This window comes from Osmerus eperlanus, chromosome 1, assembly GCF_963692335.1.
Source record: "Osmerus eperlanus chromosome 1, fOsmEpe2.1, whole genome shotgun sequence".
Taxonomy (NCBI): Eukaryota; Metazoa; Chordata; class Actinopteri; order Osmeriformes; family Osmeridae; genus Osmerus; species Osmerus eperlanus.
This window is the reverse complement of record NC_085018.1, coordinates 12225311-12247626: the sequence shown is the minus strand read 5'-3', so window position 1 is coordinate 12247626 and position 22316 is coordinate 12225311. Positions and strand designations below refer to the sequence as shown.

The window sequence follows — 22316 nt, the reverse complement described above, 5'->3', positions numbered from 1 at the left end:
ATTCTACCTGTGTTGCCCCATCAGAGACAAAGTAAACCAGAACCCTTCTCAAGCCCTAAACTCTTCTAGTCCATATACACACCACTCGACATAGCTAGGCCTGCCTCTTGCAATGTTTCCCACCACAACTTACTCTAATAATACATGTGTGTGTTGGTGCATGTGTGAGTGCGTGTTTGTGTGTGTGTGTGTGTGTGTGTGTGTATACCATACAGGGCCATGATAGCGGAACAGATGTGTTAACAATGTGGTTGCTCTCATTTCCTGTTGCTATAGCGAGTCAGAAGTGACTGTGAGAGAACGAGAGAGATACAGAGAGGTGAGGCACGGAACAAGCTTCTGGACCCACTTGGTTTGACTTCTGACTGACCTTTTGTGAAACCCAAGGTATGGTTATGGTGATGTTTGCATCAGTAAGGGTAAAGATAATGTGAACCATGTACTAGATTATGTGCAGTTCTAAGCTTTAAATAGCAGACTTTTAATTTCTGCATTGAAACATTGAGTACTACTTACTGTTTACCCTAACTGTATAGAGCTTATAGAGATGTATAGAGATGCCTCGTTTCATTCATGCGTCATTTCATTTATTACAGATTCCAAAAACATTTGTACATGAAGTGTAAACATTTTGAAATGATGTGGCCATCCTCGGCCAGCCTTTCTCTCTCTTCAAGGCTATTTGCACAGCATCCTGTCTGAGCACACCCAGCCTCTCAATCTGTTTGGAGTTGATGTAACGGAAAGGAACTGTGAGGTTTCATGCAAGTTGACAAAATGGAGAATCAAAAGAGCCCTGGGAGGAAACAGCCGAGGACAGAGAGTTACGACCAGAAGCTGGAGCAACGGGCGGCCAAATTCGAGTCCCTGAGAGATCACAACGCCACAACGTGTCGCAGCTGGGGCCCCACGCTGGAGGCGGGGCGGAGGAACGCCTGGCAGAGGAAGAGACAGGTGGAGTTTCACAGGCGGAGACACATGGGTCAGTGCCAGGTCCAGTCTGACGGCCCTTCGGGGGAAGACAGAGAGTCACTCAAGGATAGTAAAGTCACCCTGAGGACCGCCCAGCACAGGGGGGCGCCGGTTGAGAGACAGCCCTTCATCTCCGCAGACGAACTAGGCATCGTCTGGCCGGACGTGCACTCGCCTGGCACGGTGAGCGCATGACCCATCGCACAGGACGGGCATTCTCGTCGTCGGGCCCAGGCCCAACAACTAACGGCCCAATGTCGAACTGCTTCTCCAGGCTCCTTGGATCTCGCCTCCGCGTTCATGTCCATCTGTAGATGAAGCTGTGAGAGCGGAGCATGAGGTCACCTCTGAGACACCTCCTCTTCCTCACGAGGCTTCCCTGAGCAGCAGTCTGGAGGCCAGAGACACAGGTACAGTTGGATAATTCACTCATAGTTTTGTATAAAAAGATATTGGAGAGGTTGCCTACCTGCTATTAAGAACCTATCACTATTACTCCTCTTTTGATCTCTTCCCATGCAGACCAGGCAGACCCACCAAATCATCAGACGCAACCAAGGAGTCCACGTTGTCAGACGGAGTAAGTTACTATAGATAGGACAGTTCAAATTGACAAGTTACTGCAGTAGCACAGTTTATCTAAAACATTGTGTGTATGACACCATTAACCCTGGACTCTACTCTTCTGAATCACAGATACGGCTATGTCACTGTGAAGGAGAAGGTAACTGAGTCTCATCCATTTTTGATGTTTTTGTGCTAAATGCTAATCTGATAGAGATGAGAGCCACAGCACATGACTTATAACCAAACAAATCTCCCCCATCTCCTCTTCTTCCTCTTTTTGACACTGAAGGATCTTCTCCAGCTGGCTGAGTATCTAAAGGTGTGTAAAACTGAAACCTTTCGATATCTCTTGTGTGATTGGTTCAGTGTGTGTCTGAGTGTCACAGCGTAGCTTTGTCACCGGCCACAGGAGGCTCTCTGGAGGGAGGACACCCTGAAACAGAAACTGGCCCTCCTGCAGCGAGGCACCTCCACTCTACTGCTCTCCCACAATCACGTGTGGAAGGTTGGAGTTCCTTACTCCTGTGTGTGTCACCAGCCTAAACATCCAGGCTCAGGAGAGGGCTGACAGCCCAGAGGTGAAAACTTATGACCTCAGGCTTAACAATTTTTGTTAGTTCCAGGGTTGAGTTCCAGTGTAAATCTATAGTTGGAGATGTAACAACCCTGGGGACTGTGGGATAGACTGGAAAAATAGCCCTTTTATCACAATATTCAACCTTGTTGAATGCTGACTTTTCTTCAGAATCAGTGAAGTTAATTGTTGGATTCATGCTGTTTGGTATGTGTATCCACTAGGTGGCGCTACAGTCTGCCCAGGCAGAGACATGTGGAGAGCGTTGTGGGAGAGAGGAAGTACCGACCTTATCTCCGGAAGTTTTTAGAACACAACATTAACCAGCTTCATGTTACACTGGAGCTGCATCTCCGTACAAACAAATGTATTAAAACAGTATTAACATGTATATGGAATAAAAATGACATATTAAAGTTATCCCCTTTGACCGTTTTAGCACCAGAGAACAGCAGGAGTCTAGGGAACAGAGCCAGGAGTGTGCAGCAGCATTCTTAGGTAGAGACATTCAAAATAGACATTTTAGCCATGTCAGATAGAATCCTTAGAATCAAGTCTAAGTTTGACCATGTTTACAGAAGAATACAGAACCTGACTGTTTTTGCAAGTTTTTATTTGATAAAATCTGATGACATTCACAGGATAATAGTATAGCCATGAGACACTTGGTTACCCCCACTATGCAGTGGCACTCCTTGAACAAGATATATGTCCAACTGGTTTAGGTTAGACTAAGAAACTGGAAATGAGGTTAAGTCTCAAAGTAATGCACACAATATAAAGATGTATAAACACGAGGCAAACAAAATGGAATGGTGGAAGAAAAAATATATATTTACTTGACCAATTTAGGATCCAAATCCATTACACTATATCAATAGTTCACATAAAACCTATATCTGTTTATGTCGCAAAATATTACCCATGTACCTACAATAAGTTATCATCATCCTATTGTAGGTATAGCAAGACCGGTAAATACATACAGCTCAATTATAAGTTTACGGTTATACTTCATCTGTAAAATAATCAGTAAAGACAATTTCCTGCGAATGAAACAAAATCCCATTCCTAGTATCAGAGCTCATGAGACACCAATGGGGCTCATCAATCCACTCAGTGTTAAAATGACAACCCAACCCATACACCATACATGACAGTCCAGTAGCAACTGCCAGCTATGCATGCCTAGGGGTCCGGAACTTATTAACTAGGTTGAATCTAGCATGGTACAACGCAGGACTTTGAACCTGTATGGTTGCTGGGCACCGGTTTGCTTCCTAACCATTTCACAGAGAATACAATGGCTTATGTTTTCTAGTCTTGCTTAAGCTGCTTAAGGTACATTTTGTTAGACACTGAGGCTAGTTGGGAGATTCTCTCCCTCGCTTTCCCAGAGTGCATACTTCTACATATTTTAAAGTTTAATAATAAACACATAAGTACTTTCCTGGTCTACTGGTGCATCATAGGGTCCCACAGTAACCATTGGTCATTAATAAGAATGTTTTTTCCGCCCAGAGGAGACCAAGTTGGCCTAGCTTGACCTGGCATGGCCCAGTTTGGCCAGGGCTAGCCTAGCCTGGCGTTTCACTGGGCATGCAGGGGCAGGGGCAGGTGGAGAGCCGCGCCAGGGGGCATGGCGCCTGACCAGCCGTCCTGGCCCTGGTGGGTCTGCAGCAGGCAGTACAGCTGCTTCAGGTGGGTCACAATGTTGTCCTTGATGTCTGGGATGGAGATCTGCAGACGGACGCTGCCGCTGTCAAAGGAGCGCATGCAGTCACCATTGAACATCTCGTTGATCATGCGGGCCACCACAGGGATGATCTGGAGGGGGGTGGAGCAACAAATGTTACAGCACAGACCCACACTCAATGTTTTTTTTGGGTTTTTTTTTTATGGGAAAGCCAATTAAAGTAATCATTGGACTAAATAAGAGTTTGTTAACATGTCAGCAATGGCGATGACATTAGACATTTAATAACATTTCAAGCTCATTTGCTATTTACAGGTCCTAGCAGTCTAACCTCAATCCTAAATCTTAACGCCTTAAGCCCTGTTGCATCCTCAGTCCACAGCCCTATCCCGTTACAAAAGCAGTCACTTACTTGAACCATGATGAGCTTCCTCTCTCTGGGCTTGCCGTCCGGCCACTCCTCTCCGAAGCACAGGTTGATGTCAAACCCTGGTGGGCTGGGGGTCTGGCCCCTCTGATGGGCTATTAAACCTGCAACCCAAGCAGACACTTCATCACACAGCCCTACACTCCTGCATAGACAACACACACTGTCCATGTTTACAACCTGCCAGTTATATGGAGGGGGGGGGGGGTCACCACACCCACCGCTGAGGAAAGACTCCAGGCAGAAGAGCTTGACCTTCCTCTGGCGCTCTATCAGGTTGGGGGCCGTAGGGTTGGGGGCACAGGGGCCCGACCAGTACACCTTGCACTGGCACAGGCGCATGGCATAGATGTCGTGGCCGTTGACCTCCAGGATGAGCCCCCGGTCCATGACGTCCAGCAGGCGGTTGGTGAACACCCGCTGCTTGTCGTTGGGGATGTGCTCGGTGGTGGGGAAGCGCAGCTGCTCCAGGCTCACCGGGCCGAACAGCTCCTCCTGGTTGACCATGGGGCCCAGGTCCCCGTAGAACAGCCTGCAGCCATGAGGGTTGCTGACTGTTATGGCGGGGCACACGTCCTTACCCCGATACTGGAACTGCACCTCCAGGTCTGTCACTAGGAGGGAGGTGGAAGAGCGTGAGATTTATACAAGGACCTGAAACAACCCTTTCTGAAACAATTCCTAAAAGTCCATCTGCTGATTCCTAGTGTGGGTCTGGAAGTGATTCAGCGAGCTTGATTCTGAGTGATGTACTCACTGGGGAGCGAGCTGATCCACATCTCTGGGGATGCGAACATGGGGTCAGGCATGGGAAGGGGCTGCATGTCCAAAGGGGCGGGGGCCATGGGGGGCACCTCCATGGGGGTGGGGTTCATCTCCATGTCCACGGGCTCCTCCTTGGGCCACACCTTCCCAGGTTCTTCTTTGACCCAGGCCTCGGGAGCAGGAGGGGGGCAGCTGGGGGGCTGCATGGGGGAGCCCGCACTGGCAGGGGACCACATGACAGGGAGGGAAGCGGGGCTGGCACCTGGAAAAGCACAGACGTAGAAGCATGATTACCAAGGATGCCAGGAGACGTTTTGGGGTGTAGGCTACATTTGACAGGACAGGCTAATAACCTGAAGCCCAGGAGCTCTGGATATCTGAGGGGCTTGGGTGGGTGTAAGCCCAGTGTCCGAAATACACCTACAAAAACAGTTGTGCATAGTTGAGGAAGTGACATGGCTAACCGGGTGGGTATGGAGGCAGGGAGTCAGGAGTATCTGGAACATCATCCTCCCCTCCCTCTTCATCATACGGCGTCCAAGGGCCAGGTTCAGTGGATCCTGAGAAAAAAGGAGGAAGAACTGAGGAGAGCAGCACCAAGTCACATTTCCCTTTACATTACAGACAATGGGATTTTGACCGAGTAACTTTCCAACCAACCCCTCCCCCTTTCTACATTAAAAACCATAGTTCAATGGTTAAACGTTGAAAAAGATAAATGGTTGGTTGACCATTTCCAGTGAGTGGTTTCTTCAAGTTTACAGGTGTTTTGGGGTTACCTGGGTTACTTAGGGGCTGTGGAATGTCGCAGACATCGTAGATCTTCAGAGGGTTCATGGGGATCTCCTTGGTGCCGTCGTATATGAGGTTAAACTCTCGGCTCTTGTTGAGGGCACAGCGGAGCTGGGCTTTCCACTTTGCAGGGTCCGGCTCATCCTGACCCTCCTGGAACTTTCCGGTCTCCACTGCCCAGGCCTGAGACAGTTAAACACTACAGTCAGATGAATAGTCCTGCACCTGACCTGGAGCTGACACCAGCAGACCCACAAATTTGCATATTTTCTTTGAACAAGTTTGTAGTGCAATATCTTTTGTCGTGCATTGACCTGACTCACTTTAAAGATGGTGTTCTCTTCGTCATGCTGTGGTGTGTGTCGTGTTGCATGTCTCCAAGGGATCTGGAAGCGCTTTGCCTCCCTGTCAATCCACACCAGGCCTGGATAAAGGCCTGTGTCAACCTGGGCCACCAGCCAGGGCTTGAGACGGACTCGCCGTGGGGTCACCGACATCCTTAGTGCCTGGAGAGGAGAAATTTGAATACATGTCACACTGTGCACAGTGCAATTTAACAGAGACATAAAGGACCATTTAACAATAAACACATCAGGACTTTATGGTCACAGAGGTGGGTTTGTCAGACATTGCCTGCTTCAAGATTGAAGGAAGTACTCTAGCTTCAAGACAGATGCAACTTTGAGAAGTAGTCAACACATGGAATAGGTTTTTAACTCTATGTCAGAAGACGGGGCATGGCCGGTAGGTTTTTTTCACTTCCAATACTTGTACCTGTAGTATTTTCCGAATAATAGGCACCTGGAGCTGTCGAATGAACAGCACATCTATATCAGTATTCGTGAACAACTTCAATAGGTAAAAAAGTTTCCCATCCAACACAACAATAGCCCCTATGTGTAATATAACGTTGGGGGGGTAAATCGCGTTATGAGGAAAGTGGAAAAAAACTGGATGACATTCGGTAAAACGTGACCAGTAAAAACGCGTCGTGTTAACTCATTTCATGTTAAGATAAATGTTTCACCAAGCTAACATACACCGAAATTCTAAAAGACTAAAAACAAACGTGAAACTATATCGAAACCTACCTGCAGACGAAGTTGACCAGGAAGTGCGCACCTTTTATCGGAACAGGAGTTGGTGGAACTTTAATCTAAAAAAGCCAAATATTTCTCAAATGTTAATGTTAATCACATAACTGCTGATCAATTCGTCTGCGATTAATAACAGCAGATATTCAGCTGTGATACAATGCAGCTAGAGTTAGTCTATGTTAAAATTGTCCTCCCCTTTCCCTCACCGAAACTCAGGTAACACCGTGACGTCATACGTTTCAGTCTGGCGCACCTTTCACACACATTTCCGTATTTTTTTTAATATATGTATGTATTCCGTTTTGTTTTAATATAATTTAATTTTTTAAATATATAATTTTATATTTTATTGAAGCCTTACGTTCATAGGATAGTCCTTACATTCATAGGATATCTGATGGACACAAAATTCCCTTTTACGTATTGTATTTATAAAATTACTCTTTTACAGTTGTTGTTCTTTACATTACCGAGAAGAGAACATTAATATTGCAACACCGTGCCACTTGCGACGTGGTCACACATTTGTCATGACTGTTGACAGACACAGTTTCAGTTAAGATCTAAGATTAGTTTGTATTAGTGTGTGTGTGTGTGTGTGTGTGTGTGTGTGTGTGTGTGTGTGTGTGTGTGTGTGTGTGTGTGTGTGTGTGTGTGTGTGTGTGTGTGTGTGTGTGTGTGTGTGTGCGTGCGTGCGTGCGTGTGTGTGTGCGTGTGTGTGTGTGTGCGTGTGTGTGTGTGAACGTTTTTCTGTTTGTCCAGTTTATATCCACTCAAATGATGAGAAAAAATGTGTCATGGTTTGATTTGTAATTTTATTTCAGGGGTACTGTACTGTTTATGAAATACTGTACATATTACCTTTTGCCAAACATTGAAAATGTTAACATCTAGTTATTTTACATTGGTACATTTCATTTTTCCAACTCTAGATCTAATGCCAGTCTTAAAACAACTAAGAGTCTTCATGGGTAAAAGCCTGCTAAAAAAATATCCTGTAGTATTAAAATGTTTCTTCTTCACAAGTGCCCCAATGCTAAGTAATGATGTTGCAGTACACAGTATAAAGATGTATCATTGAAATCATTGTAATTCATCAAACATATTATAAATCAAAATACCCAGATCTATATTTCAGAAGAACATTTAAAATAAAAAAATTAAGTGCACTTAAAATATACATGGATATATGCTTTAAAGCATCCAAACTGACTGCAGGGACTAGTGCCAGCGATTAATTCTAAGCTATCATGATAATATTGGAAAATATTTGAACTTACATATCCTACAGAGTGAAAATCCCATTCCAAGTCACTTTGTATTTCACCAACCTGGTCCTGCCTCTGGGGATGCAGCTGCACCTGGTTACCACACTTCAGTGTCCCTGTATTTAAATGGTGTGGACTCTTGCTTATTTGGCACAGTTGTTCTAGTTGTATTTAAAAGGATTAACAACTGTTAAGATGTAAGTTCTCCACGGATTTTCTGGACAATCTTTGTAAGGTCCAAGCTGTCTGTCAGTGTCCTCAGCAGTACCTCATCACCCTGTATTCCTTCCATGAACTCTTCCATGGATAGCTGGCCTGTCACACACACACACACACGCACACATGCACACACGCACGCACACATGCACGCACCCACACACACACACACACACACACACACACATACACACATGGTTATTGATAGACTGTACTGACAACTATGAAAGTGACACCAATAAAAAAATATGTGAAATCTCACCATCTCCATTAATGTCGATCTTGTCAAACACCATGTTGGTGAAGTCCTCAGCTGACAAGTCTTGCTCTTGATCTCCGTGGATGGCCCGAACGGACTGGTTTAAAATGAATAAGTAATAAATGTTAGACCTTTGCTGGAAAATAACGTAATCAGCGTTTGCTGCTGCACATGAAGAATTAACTAGTACATCTATTGTTTGGTGCACATTCTTTAATATTATTTTCAGTACATGACTTCACACCAACAACTAACACAGGGATTATGGAACCCAAGCCTGAAAATGCAGTTACCCCTTGCAGCCTGTAGGTGTCATATCATTCCAAAATGTTGCATTCCAGGACCTAATTTTCCCCTACTGTCAGGTCTTCAACAAGGCCTCATGTCTATGATACAATAAACGCCTACATATCTACACTAGGATCTAGGGCCAAGAGACCTAAAGTGTTGAATTTTGGACAGGACCTATGATTTCATACAATCACATGTATCAGCCATTTGTAACAAGTACGTTGGAATTCGGATCTAATCTAATCTGACGGCCTCTAGGGAGCTAATGCACAGGAGTGGGTAAATCATGTATCACCTTGATGATAATGAGCAGCTCATCTCGGTCAATGCAGCCGCTCCCGTTCACGTCGTACAGTTTGAAGTACCAGCGCAGCTTCTGTTGCACCCCTCCCTTCATCACAAGGCTGAGCGCCGCTATGTACTCCATGAAGTCAATGTAGCCATCCTGCAGAACAACAATACTGTGTTAACGTGGAAATGCTACAGTGGCAGGATAACGTTTACAGGTCGCAATCATAACAGCATCTATACTTGGACACTGGTGCATCCACCGGGAGGCTGTGATGATGGCCTGGCTGGCCCTGAAGCTTGGCAGGGTCATGGATAGTTCTGGTCCACTAGTGGATGGATCCTTCTGGAAACCTTTTAACCTGGCCTAATGTTGGAGACTCTACAGGTATGTTGGAGGCTCCCTTATCGTTAGGTGGAGAACATTACTTCAAAGGGTTTCATTGCTTTAAAGGTGACTTGGCCCACCTAAATGACCAGAGGTACTTTGTTTTGTTTACCACTTGTAAGACAATCCAGGGCTTAAATAGCATTGGGGCTCAATGAGCTCCATGTCAATATTTACGTCTTAAGCTACTGTCAGGCTCCTCTTATCGTCTCCATTTAGCTCTGTTTGGCTCAATTAAGCCACAGTCCTTATGTCTGACTTCCTCCAGAGTTGGTTTGGTACAGAGTCTCAGGTCTAAATGAGGATCATTCCTCCCTGAGCCCGCCTCAGGATACCCAACAGCACAGATATTGTTGGTGTGACACTATGCATTGAACGAATGGCTGTAAATTATGCATTTACATTTAGTCATTTAGCAGACGCTCTTATCCAGAGCGACTTATAGGGACGTACAGGGACATTCCCGCCAAGGCAAGTAGGGTGAAGTGCCTTGCCCAAGGACACAACGTCATTTGACACGGCCGGGAATCAAACCGACAACCTCCTGTTTAATAACCCGATTCCCTAACCAGCCAGCCATCTGACCCCATATGCACACGACATCTACGTCGCAATTTGAGGCTGCTCAGTTTTTAGTCATATTTGCTGGTGAAGAGTTCTTCACTTGGTAAATTGCACTAGTTGTATTTACACCTGTAAGTGAAAACATCTTACTTAATACAATAGAATAGGAAAATCCAAATGGATTATATCATCAGTGTCTAAAATGGTTTACTGTTTGAATACAACCACCATGTACAGATTTATAAATACACTTATAATTGCTGACAAGGTATGTATGTTGGATCTGATTGCTACACTTCTTGGACCTATTTGGTTTGAAGTTATAAATGTACACCAAAAATGTGTAACTTTAAAAAAAGATATTATGATGCAAGTACACTGAAGCAATGTTGAGTGTGTGTCCTTTTCTTTGGTATAGAGCTGGCCCTTGCATTTATTGTAAAACAGATTCCTTACCTAACTAATCTGAGTTTTTGGTTTTCAGAACATCCGATTACAATGCCCATGATGACAGTAAACGCGAAAGGATCACCCACGTCAACGAGGCATCTGCACGTCTCAGTTATAGTGACGTCGTGCGTAGGCTCACAACTTTAAAGTCGTTGAGCCTCGGTTGAACCCCGGGGAAGAAAATTATACAAATTAAACCAAAAATAGGAAATAGAACAAACGAAGTATAAAGGTACCTGATCATAATAATAAATATATATCGATTTATAATTGGACAGTGGTGTCACCTAGAATGTATGTATGCATTGCTTTTTAAACGTAGACCTATGACATTTTTAAATATATCGAAAGGGTACTCACGTTATTCATGTCAAATGTTGCAAACATGGTCTTAACATACGCATCTGAACGTGGTGATAAGTTTTTCAAACCAAAGAACTGTTTGAATTCGTAATAGGTGAGTTGACCAGATGGACACTCGGTCATAAATTTCCTGTACCACTGATGACTCTCGCAGGCGCTGATTTCCTCCACAGAAACGTTATTCCCCATCTCCCTACTTTCTGGCGTCCAGAATGCAAACTAATAAATCAAAAGAATACAATTACAAAAACGTTGATGTTGACACAACAGTGCCACACTGCAGAGCTTCACCGTGCTAACATATCCATGGAAAACAATCATAACAACAGACTAAGTGGCTTCCTAACAGATGAATCCTCAGAGCAGGGGCCAATAAAGTAGGCCAATCAGAACACGATGCGCCTGTGACGTTTGGTAATCCATTTAGGCCTGCGAGCCGTTCATGGGAGTTATTATAGGGACCCTCCACGCAATCTGTTAAAGAAGGCTTACAGTGGCGGCACAGCGTGTAGGTACCATAAATATATGGTATTCCATGTAATTTCAGAAGTATGAGTTGGTCTATTTTATTTATAAATTGTTTTATTATTTTGATTGTATTTTCTTCATTTAGCAGAGGCTTTTATCCAAGGAAATCTAGAGAGAGGAATTGAATCTGTGATCTCTTGATCTGCAGTCGAAAACTCTAACCACTGAACTGTACCGTCTCCCCCACTGATGACGAACAGATGATCACGTAGTCTTCACACACTGCCTTGTGACGTGAAACACATCACAATTACATCATGCACTTGATCTTTAACATCAGAGCTGAAGGGGTCTTGAAAACGAATCTGACATGTATTTCACACCGCAACCTTAACTAACATAAGTAAGCATATGTTCAGTTTGTTTGTGTTTAAAAAACATTACCATTGTTATGGCTACTTAATTATTTTTTTTAAGTACATTTCTTTACTTCAAGAGTTGTCTTGTGGACCAAAGATGTTGTTTATTGGGAAACAATGACAAAGATTATAACAGCAATCTCTGTGCCCTAGCTCCTCCACATGACTGGATTGCTGGAGGGGATGCCAATATGGCAGTGCTTGTGGTCAGCCTCCCAGGAGAAACGGAAGCCACAGGTGGGCTTCACCACTGTGTAGAAGGGAATCAGGGAGTTGGAACCCATGTTCAACGCAGGCAGTGGCTCAGCCGAGAAGGGGGAGTTGGTGGGTGGTATGGGGTGCGTTATGGGGGGCAGAAGGATCCTTCCACGCTGGTGCTGCTTCCAGGAGAACACCAGGAGGTCAATGTTTCTATCCACCACTCTGTTCCTGCTGGCGTTGACTGGAACCAGGGTCTTCAGTGGGTTACTCCTGACCTGGAGGGACCCGATGCCAAACTTTAATAAAAAACGTTCTGCACTACTTACTATATGACCTAATATGCATGTAGGCTAAGGGTATTCTGAGGCTTCAAAATAGCAACAACATCAACATCGTGAAGCTGGTAGCAGATGTCGTTTTTGTGTTTTCAGCATGCCTAAATGTTGCCAGACAACTGTTGCCACAAGTCCAAATCACTGCCATAGTTTTGTTGTAAGTTATGGTTCATCAACTCTTGCTGTCTGCCTCCCCCACAAATCTCCCTTGAGCAAGCCCCTCTCACTCAGCCGTAAGCTTCCTACTCAGCCGCCGGCAGCTTACCCCAGATTCACTTTAAGTACACTATGACAGAACTGTTACCTGAGAGCGTCTTAGGGCTGCTTGATCTGGTGTGAGCTCCATAGCAGTGGGAGGTTGGCTTCCAGGCTGCTGGGTGACTGGACTTGAGCAGAGACGGCGATGATCGGGTGCCTGGCCTCAACTTCCTTTTCCCTCAGTCTGCCTCCTGGTGGTGCTCCTTTATAGTGAGCTTTCACAAGCACTGTCTCAGCTTTCCTTTACAGATGTTGGTGCTATGATGTCACAATGCAGGGATATAATGAAATCTGTAATTGCATCATAACTGCGTGTCATTGCAGAGATCATCACCAACACCAAAAATACTTAATAATAATAAATTGTGGCTGTATATTTCTGTGGATTCCCTTCTATTAAGATCCTGAGCTTGCTTTTCATTTAGATAAGAATGCAAATTTTTGTCCAACATTTTTTACGTGAATACAGTGATCAAAATGGGTATGATTTGTATCAGAAATGTATCAATAAAGGAGAAGCCCCACAGAACTAACACAGATGTTGGCAAAATATGACAACGATATCTATAGCGTTCAATAAACTACACAAACACACTTTGTCACGCTTCACAACATCAAACCTAAACAGAGAAGTTATTTACATTACAAACAGTTATTTGACGTATGACATTTCTATAGTTTCAGTCAAACAGGTTCAACTATATAAAAAAATGTATTCACTCAAAAACACACAACGCAAAGAAACTGATATCATCACCAGCCATCAATCACTTGGAATGTGCTCTAACAAAGTATGTGCTGAGGTACGTTTGATTCCATTTTTGATACCTGCTTTTGCAGCTCGTCATGTTTCTTGACTTCCTTGGTACATGCCTGCCTGCACATTCTCAACATATCGACAGTCGACATGATGCCTTCGTACTGAGGACATAAAACAGGATGGACGAGTCAAGTTAGAGTCTCCAACTCAACCATGGAGATATGCAGCAGGCTAAAATACACTGTACCTCCAGGGAGAGAGAGAGAGGCTCAGGACAATGAACGTGTGTTTGTTTGTGGCACACATTTGAAATGGCGTTAAACCTGTTCACATGTAAACATTTCAATACATTTTAATCAATGAGTGACTTAGAGTACCATGGTAGCTGTTCCAGAATTTACAGACACTGCTTTGACCTATCTGGCATTGTGTATGGGTCATGTGTTGGTGCGTATATATAGTCAACCCACAAAGTGAGAGCATTCATAATCCTCTTTAGTACAGCCTCTCATCTTATCTTTGCATTAACCTGCTTACTTGAGTCATGTTACCTTTTTTGGTAATATGATTGATGCAGATAATAATTAAACCAAAGCCTAGGGATTAACTCCAGTGGAGTGATGAGGGGAGGAGGTTGGTTATGAGGTTACTCCAGGCACTTGATCAGGATCTCATTTTGATCATAATCTCATCAGGGATACTTAGATTCAGAACTTTAAAATAATCAAATAATGCTTATCAATGACACCTTAGTCCTATAGAAGAAACCAAACTCAATCATGAACACTTAGGTAATTCACAACCATTTAAACTTTCTCAAACAGTTACTGATCCCATGAAGCAATGTTTAGGTTTGGGGATTATTTATTAACATTAAGGTCAGTTGGTAAAGACTTTACCACCATCCAGATGCTGTTGCTGTTCTTAGGCAGTCCAAAAGAAAGCCTGCCTAAAACAGGTGTAAGCTGGGCCAAACACAATGAAACTTTCACAAATACTTGGATATACACCAAGAGGAAGGTTGCGAGACAGTTCGTTGCTTAGATGCGTGTGAATGTTATTGGAATGTTTTAGTCATGGTAGAAGGCGTGTGTGCTTATTGGCAGGCCGGTTCTGGGAGTGATTTCTGCGTTCTTTCTGCCTCACCTGTCAACGTACAAAGGGGAAGGCAAGGAGAACGGGGCAGTAGGCGGAGACAGGTGCCATTTTCTATCTCCCTCGAAGTTTACACCAATTTAGTATCAAATCTGTAGTACATTGAGCTATACCACTGTTGTAAAGCAAACCGAATGGTTCTACAAGATTGAAACTCCTTTGAGGCTTGGCTCAAGTCTAACGATACTCACCATGTGTTAACTCGACTAATCTTCTGGAATATAACACCGTAGGAAAAAAATCATGAAAAAGGGATCACTGAATTTCTTAGGGCGAAAAAAAACATCACTCTTCGACTCAAAAATTCAAGTTCATCAGGATATTGGTAAGTATGGCATTCAGGCACATTGAGAAGAACTATAACACTGCTTTTCGTTTCCCAAACTTCCAATTTCTCTCGCGACCGACCTTTGCACTTGAAGATGATTGTTGACCGATTATTGTTAGTATTTCCACAGCAAGAGTTTGTAATCCAACTATGGTAATCCTGTTAACTGTACCTCTGGTTTACTACTTTTAGGTGCAATTTTTGCCAAGGAATTAGGACGAATATGTGGCAGTACCAGTGGTGATTATAGACTATTTTTAGGGGTGCTCAAGCACACCTAAATTTCATCTCAGCGCCCCTAAAAATAATAATAATAACAATTATTTATATTTTAATTATTATTATCTTAAATACGTTTTAGTACTCTTACGTAAGAGTTTGCAAACGTGTCTGTTAGTGGCAGATGACAAACAATTACAGGTTCAAAGGGCTTTAAACAAGTTTAATATCCAACCAAAGGAGAAGAAGTAGTTAATTTCATGGCGCAGATTAAGAACACAAGTCACATTCTCATTGGGGGCTGAGCCCCCCTAAAGGTCTGATCCTAGAATCGCCAGTACCTTAACATTATAATAGATATGGTGTTTATTTATCATACCTGTTTTTTGCTATGGCTAGGTGTGATGTTGCGCCATAATACCATGATGACAGTGTTATTATTTGGAGATTCCATAATTTGCATTTCATAGCATCCTTTGGATTCTTTTATTTAGATTTTAGGCTAGGTCTGTATGCTTGGTGTCTCAAAAGCGGGTCAGATCAAATTAAAAACATGCTATATTGCATAAACTTCACTTTCAAGTTTGGTCAATGCTTTTGAGAACCACAGACTACAGGGAAATTGCTGTGCAAATAGGATTCGAAGGCGTTGGTTTATGGAAATAAGTCAGGTGCACGAACGAAAACACATCCCAATGTGCATAACATTAATGCATACATTATATGATAGCCATACTCACATAAACATAGCAATGATCAACTGTGCTGAGTGCAGAGCAAGTTTCACCAGTTCAGTCCAGGCCTGTTCCACATTTCCCACTAAATCCATCCAGTATGTGTTTTGAGGCTGGTATGATGGCTACAAAACAGAAAGACAGGCCATATAGTTATGATGATCTTTAGCTCTCTTTCTATTGTACTTCAGTGTAATATTTCTAATCAAATGGGGTAAAGAATGACATGTCTATGATATTATCATGGGGAAATACTCTCTGACAGGCAGTTCAATTGGTCATTTAACCTGGTTGGCACTCATCAGATCGTTGGATTACTATCCTATTTGGTTGTTGCATGCTGTAACACATATGTTTCATGGATGAAGTGAACACCAGCCACAGAGCTGGTGTTCCTGAGACTCAACTTCAATAGAAGGGTGAAACAGAAGTACTAAGCACAGATGAGAATTTGTTATTCAAGTGCAAATGTTCCTTTGTTCTACAACCAAAGAAATGTCCTCGACAAAGCGCACGGTACATCACATTTTAATTTAGGGATTGGCAACTGGCAACACATACAGTAGTTGTAAGTTCACCTCTGTGAACCAACAATCGCTCAGCTTTACACTGTCACTAGACTGTGAATCTAATTACAGAGAAAATATTCTCACAATTTTAATGGAACATGTTTCAATGTAAACATTGTCTTGTTGTCTGGTAGCATGTTTCTTGTCAGTCGGTCCATCTGTAGTGGTGGTAGGCCTATGCTGGTGGAACGCCCAGACTGCGAACTAATAAAGTGCTGCGTGTCTTTGTTTTTCTCAGATAATGTGGAGCTGGTGTTAGATTCATCAGCCATTCCAGAGTCGGGGACTGCCAAGGTCAGGTCCAGGCCTACCGTGAAGCACTTTGCGGTAAGACACATTTGCATGTGCACACACAACTGTTCAATGTAAAGTGAACATAAAGATAATAATTTGGTTTATATGCCCTGACTGGCATTTTCTCAAGTTGCCTTTTTGTGCTGTTTCATGCATTAATACAGCCCGTGCAGTTTGCATCTCTACAGTGGTCAATTAAATATTGGAAACAACGTTTCCAATCGTAAATTTGTCGTAAAGTAAACATTTACTTATAAGCTTTTTGTAGTTTACTGCAAGATAATCTGAATGACCTCACAAGGGGGCATTTCTGTAATCATCTCTGTGAGACCATTTCAGGCCCATCTGTCACCTGTCAGTCTGAAAGCAAAATGATCTAATCAGAAACTTGTGCTGACTATGAACATTCTTCCATGTCAATATGGGCATGCAGTCAATACATTGTCTCATTTCAATGTTTTTACTGTTCAAGTTCATTCATTCAATTGAAATAACCTTTCCTCAACTTCATCAACAACTGTCACACTGTAGTTCACGTGTTGGGTACATTGAAACTGAGAGACACCCTGACTGACCTTGTGACATCTAGAATCTTCCTTATAAGCAGCTCACCTGTAGCGTCTGTATCTAAATGTTCCTCCAACTACTAAAGAAGATCAACTCGAAGATGTTCTAGCTGTTTCTGAGAATCTGAACACCTAAGAATAGGGAGCGTTATTGTGACTTTTTTTCTGGAATGTGTTGAATGAGACGCACCCAGGCATGAGGGGTTGGAACAGTCTGACTATCATTTGGGATGGAACTTAAAGTGAGTCATGGAAAGTGAAGACATAGATAGAGATTGAATGGGGTGCAAAGCCATATGTAATGCCCCACCCATGGCACTGAAATTAAATGTGCATTCCTACACCTGTAATTAAGGCTCCAATGTCAGTCCCATTTGCTTTCCATTGAAACACATTTTCATTGTTGTTTTTGACAATATGAACTTGTTTCTTGACAGTGATCACAGAATTCCAAGTGTGCTCCTTGAAATTCTGGGAAAGTACCTTGTGACTTTCAATGTAAACTGAACAGGTACTTGTTGACTTTAACCTTGTCTGACACAGGAAATATTTGGTGATAGAAGTGTAAACTTTATTTTACTTAATGGGAGTGTAATTAACTGTTGAGAAGGCAGATGTGAGAATAGTCTTGGTGCTGGCTTTGTTTCCCAACCTTATCTCTTGAAGGGCATGTGCCGATATTCATTCTGCCAGCCCTGTGTTGTGTAAACAGAATCGTTGTTTATTTTTAGCGATGTTTAGGAGGTGTTGAGAACAGTCAGTCACACGGGCAGGAGACTATCTGAAGGCATGGCCCTTTTGCTGCAAGGCAGGCAAGCCCTCTTACTAAGGTGTGTTACCTGACGTGCCCTACCCTTCTTGTATGTGAATGACACATTATAGGAGTGGCCACAGTAACAAGCTTTCAACTCAAATAGGTTCTAAAAGCAAAATATATTCTTATATGCTGTTGGGCTTAGATTTTCATCTCTGAGTGGGTCCCAAGTTTTTCAATCTCATGTTTGCTTTTGTCCCTCTGGAAATGAACACCATTCAGCCTATGAGAAACAAAGCCTGCTGGAAATAAGTGTAATTTCAAGGTCATTGGGTGGAGACAGTGTCATTAACTACAAAAGTGCTAAATGTTTTTGAGGCACAGCACAAGCCCACAAAATAGTTTGGAGAACAGGTTGGTTCACTCCAAACTGTAAGCCTCAAGCCTTGCAGATGACAATGTCAGCAGCTAACCTAAGCTGAGATCAGGGTTAAATGTAAAAATTCAGGGTGTTTTTATGATCTTTTCCCACAGCCCTCCTCGGAGGTTGTGCAAGGGTTTGCTGTCCCAACACCCAAAGTTCCTGACCTCCCCCCATTCGGTGGACCAAAGATCAATGGTGCAGGTGAGGGTCACTCTCCTTTCAAACTCAAATTCTGTGATATATATTGTGCTCTTGTGTACAAAAGCTAAGCTAATTCAAATTCCCACCTCCCAACGTTTTTTGTTAGTCTCAGACAGACATCTGATTACCGGTAATGACAGTTTAGCACATACAACAATATGTGTTTCCGTAAAGGGATTAAAATACAGAACAAGTAAATGTTTGACAACATTTCACAATAACACAGCGATACTTGCTGGCAAGCATGTTTGCAGAACAGGAGGGAATCGATTGTTTTATGAGTTTCTTTTGAAATCAGGCCAACCATGACTGAAAGTAAAGTCATTGTTTTGATATGCAGACAATGACTATGTCAGTGATTATGCTGTGCATTCTCTGATTCGGGTTATTTGTTTGCCTCTTATTCTTTGTAGTCAACGGAGACCGGTTGTCCAATGGATCAGCTCTATCTGTACCTGACTTGGTGGAGGGAGAAATCTTCATACCTCCTCCACCTTCCATGGCACCGCCACCTCCTCCGTCGTTCATCCCCCCACCGCCAAACTTCCTGGGGAACCTGGACTCTGCTGACCTAGCATCCCTTCAGCCTCCCTCCATGCTCCCTCCCAAACCCCCCTCATTAGCCCCCTCTGAGGAGGAGGAGGACCTTAGCTTCCTCAAACCTCCACCAATGGCTCCTCCCAAGCCCCCTTCTACGTCCTCTAATGCTTCTACTTCCTCTTTGCCAATTTCCACTCCTCCTTCACCTTTTATCCCCGATATGACAGAATGTCCAAAATTCACCCCTCCACCACCTCTTCAAAGGACTCATAAGAACCCCCCTCTAAAGCCCACAAGGCTGTCTTCCATTCCCAGCCTGGATGGACCCCCCCAGACCCCTGCCCTGACCCCCCCAGTTCAGACCTCCACACCCTCCAGCTTCAATCCCCAGAACACAGCCAAGCTCTACAGCATCTCCAAGACCTCCATCCTTGGTGACAAGGTGAACCGTGAGAAGAGGCCTAAGCAGATCCTACTCCTGGAGGACTCTGAGACAGCTGACTCTGTGGCTGGGCCTGTCCAAGTCAACGACAACACCCCATCTGTTGTTCCACCAGCCAAGCCGGCCCGTAGAAACAGCTGTGGCAACCATCTAGAGAAAGGCCTTCAAGACCTTCAAGATAACTTACATGCTACCCTTCCTACTCCACAAACCCAGCTTCAGACCAACACAGAGATAAAAACAGAGACAACAATTGCCGCACAGCAGGAAGTCGACAAACCAGCTCAGGAAGGTTCACTCAAGCTTCCGAGGGCATCTCCTGTTCCTTCTGTTGCCCCAGTGGCAAACCAGGTCAGGCTGGATAAATCTCCAAGTCAGGCCCACAATTACAGCCCCTTGCTGGACCGTAAACTACGTCAGCTGAAGGGAAGTGAGGCCACAGCGGCGAAGGAGGGTCCTGCAGCTTCCCCACTGGCCCTTCTCATGGCGGCCAAGCAGCGAGATAAACACAAGTCTTCTCTGTCCAGAGAGAATAGTGCTAAGGGGAGTGAGCCAAAGCCCACTGCCAGTATTCAGGCCAGCGAGTCCAATCCCAACACCTTCACCGTTGTCCCCAGATCCACCTCTTTCTCCTCTGCGACCTCTCTGGACAGACCTCCACAGAGGCCACAATCTATGGATATTAGTACGCCCACACTTGGGATGCAGACTCCCGAGCCGGCCAGGGCTGCGGAGAAGCTTCCTGTCAACCCAGTCCTGCTCACTTCCAGGTCCTCCTCCTCCAGCAGTCTGAATGTGGAGAAGCAGAGTGCTGAGCGCCGTCCTTCACCATCTGACGGCGTCCGCGATGAAGAGAACGGCGAGGAGCAATGTATGCCCTTACTCCCTCCCCCACCAGAATTTGCTAACTTCGATGACGAGGTGGTCGGACCTCCACCCAGTGTGCCTGCGCCTGCCCCTCCTTTGATGAATTCCCTCCCCCCCACCACCACCGCCCCTGTTACTCCTGTCAAAGCCCATTTGCCTCCTCCTCCTCCCCCGGCCAAACCCAAGCCTCCAAGCCCCCCAAAGCTCCCTCTTCCTACTACCTCGGCAGTCAAACCCAAGCCTTCAGTCCAGACCAAGGCAACGCCTCCCCCCACTCAACCTCCTGCGAGCTCTCTCACATCCAGCCAAGCTACCCTCCTGAGCATCCTGCAAAAGAAGATGCTGGAGATGGATCAGAAAATGACCGTGCCAGTCAAGGAGACTGAGGCCATTTCTGACGAATGGGGCTCTCCTCTGTCGGAAGAGGGCACCAAGATACCTGTGGCCCCGAGAGTGACTCCTGTGCCCACGTTCAGCCAAAAGTCAAAGAGTTCTACTCTGCCTGTCCAAACAAAAGTCCTGGACATGCATGAACTGGAGACTAAAGTTGCCAAAAAAGCTCAAGATGCATCATCAAAAGTTTCCACCAGGTAAAAGCCAAAACATAATTGCGGTTGACCTGCTGTTGCATTGTTGAATAGCTTTACTTAGCTTCAGTCCTCAAGGATTACTCTTAACTCTATTGATTTATAAAGCAATTAGTCTAGATTTCAGTCATGAGGCACATTTAATCTTAACACAACTTGCTGTTGATCATGTTAACACCCCTCTCTTATTTCATTGCAGCACTGGGCCCCATTCCAAACAGCCACACGGCATGACATTCATCGTGCGACCTGGAACCACACAACCCATCACGCTAGTCGGCAAAGGAGACTCTTCATGAATATCCCATGATAAACCATGACTTGATGTCTGATGTCTTTGAACGTTAGACAACACAACATAAATGTTATGTGCAGTCACAATTATTTAGTGCAATGGAGAAAAGACTATTAAAAACTAAAGAATCTGACTTTATTTCACCCAAAAATGGATTGCGCCATTGCAAAAGAATCTGAGCAGTCTGTGGACAGTGTCAAGTAGTTTGCAATACAGACCCCAATGTCCCATAAGTGGGTGGATTACACTTGGATTCCTTTAATCAAAATGTTCAATGTTGCTTATTCATCAGTGAACACATTGCCTCTTTCAAGTCACTGGATCAAAGATTCAATGTCATTAATCTGTCATGCCAGGTATTCAGCCTTTCATAACCACGTTTGTGTCTGTGTAGAGGTTTACATAATGTTGTATTATTGCAGTTATTATTTGGAAGCAGAAGCAAAAGGAATTTAGATAGTGAACAATTACTTCTATGCAAATAAGCACAGGGGATTGTTGTTTTATACACACATACCTGTTACTTTACAGATTCTGTACTTTAGCCAGTGAATATGCTAGCTATATATATATATATATATATATATATATATATATATATATATATATTTCACCTAGATAAAAGAAAACCAAAGTTCAGCAAATCATACTCCAGTCAAGTGACTGGTGTTACGGTATGATTGTATAGCCATTAGACTAGTCTTTTAGTGGTATGCTGTATATACAAACATTGTGCTCTTCCAATTTAATTTAAAATTTAGATAAACTTAAAATCTAATTTTATATAAATACAATTATTATAACACCATGTGTACAGACCTAGACAAGTGATGAGTCATACTGACTCTTCACTCTTAAACCTACTAATCTGTAAAATGAAAATAATCTTGATTTATAATCATTATTAAACATTCTAGTGGAAG

At 43.7% G+C, this 22316-nt stretch overlaps 4 protein-coding genes across 7 annotated transcripts; 2 read left to right on the top strand and 2 right to left on the bottom strand.

Annotated features, from left to right (window-relative positions):
• Positions 1-279: 279 nt before the first annotated feature.
• LOC134019518 (TRAF3-interacting JNK-activating modulator-like) lies at positions 280-2715 on the top strand. Of its 3 annotated transcripts, XM_062460485.1 has the most exons (8): positions 297-387; positions 660-1155; positions 1247-1382; positions 1495-1552; positions 1669-1696; positions 1829-1858; positions 1949-2117; positions 2338-2715. In XM_062460485.1, exons 2-7 carry the CDS (start codon positions 763-765, stop codon positions 2105-2107), a joined length of 804 nt encoding a protein of 267 aa, XP_062316469.1. In that variant the 5' UTR covers positions 297-387; positions 660-762; the 3' UTR covers positions 2108-2117; positions 2338-2715. The 3 variants fall into 3 exon arrangements, with proteins under 3 accessions (XP_062316477.1, XP_062316469.1, XP_062316464.1); XM_062460493.1 differs by having other exon boundaries at positions 280-387; positions 678-1155; positions 1949-2715; XM_062460480.1 differs by having other exon boundaries at positions 1949-2715.
• A 209-nt stretch (positions 2716-2924) lies between these two features.
• On the bottom strand, positions 2925-7161 carry irf6 (interferon regulatory factor 6). 2 transcript variants are annotated; one of them, XM_062460474.1, is made up of 9 exons: positions 7097-7161; positions 6885-6949; positions 6117-6299; positions 5781-5976; positions 5466-5561; positions 4994-5263; positions 4458-4850; positions 4222-4340; positions 2925-3940 (listed from the first exon to the last, which is right to left on the bottom strand). In XM_062460474.1, the coding sequence occupies exons 3-9, from the start codon at positions 6288-6290 to the stop codon at positions 3704-3706; spliced, it is 1485 nt and encodes a 494-aa protein (XP_062316458.1). In that variant the 5' UTR covers positions 6291-6299; positions 6885-6949; positions 7097-7161; the 3' UTR covers positions 2925-3703. The 2 variants fall into 2 exon arrangements, with proteins under 2 accessions (XP_062316458.1, XP_062316453.1); XM_062460469.1 differs by lacking the exon at positions 7097-7161 and having other exon boundaries at positions 6885-7090.
• Positions 7162-7693: 532 nt separating this feature from the next.
• guca1ab.2 (guanylate cyclase activator 1Ab.2) lies at positions 7694-11279 on the bottom strand. The gene is made up of 4 exons (XM_062460504.1): positions 10975-11279; positions 9220-9369; positions 8637-8730; positions 7694-8473 (listed from the first exon to the last, which is right to left on the bottom strand). Exons 1-4 carry the CDS (start codon positions 11164-11166, stop codon positions 8349-8351), a joined length of 561 nt encoding a protein of 186 aa, XP_062316488.1. The 5' UTR covers positions 11167-11279; the 3' UTR covers positions 7694-8348.
• Positions 11280-14567: 3288 nt separating this feature from the next.
• LOC134019483 (uncharacterized protein C6orf132) lies at positions 14568-22315 on the top strand. The gene is made up of 5 exons (XM_062460416.1): positions 14568-14898; positions 16662-16750; positions 18572-18662; positions 19076-21101; positions 21298-22315. The coding sequence occupies exons 1-5, from the start codon at positions 14817-14819 to the stop codon at positions 21395-21397; spliced, it is 2388 nt and encodes a 795-aa protein (XP_062316400.1). The 5' UTR covers positions 14568-14816; the 3' UTR covers positions 21398-22315.
• Position 22316: the final 1 nt, after the last annotated feature.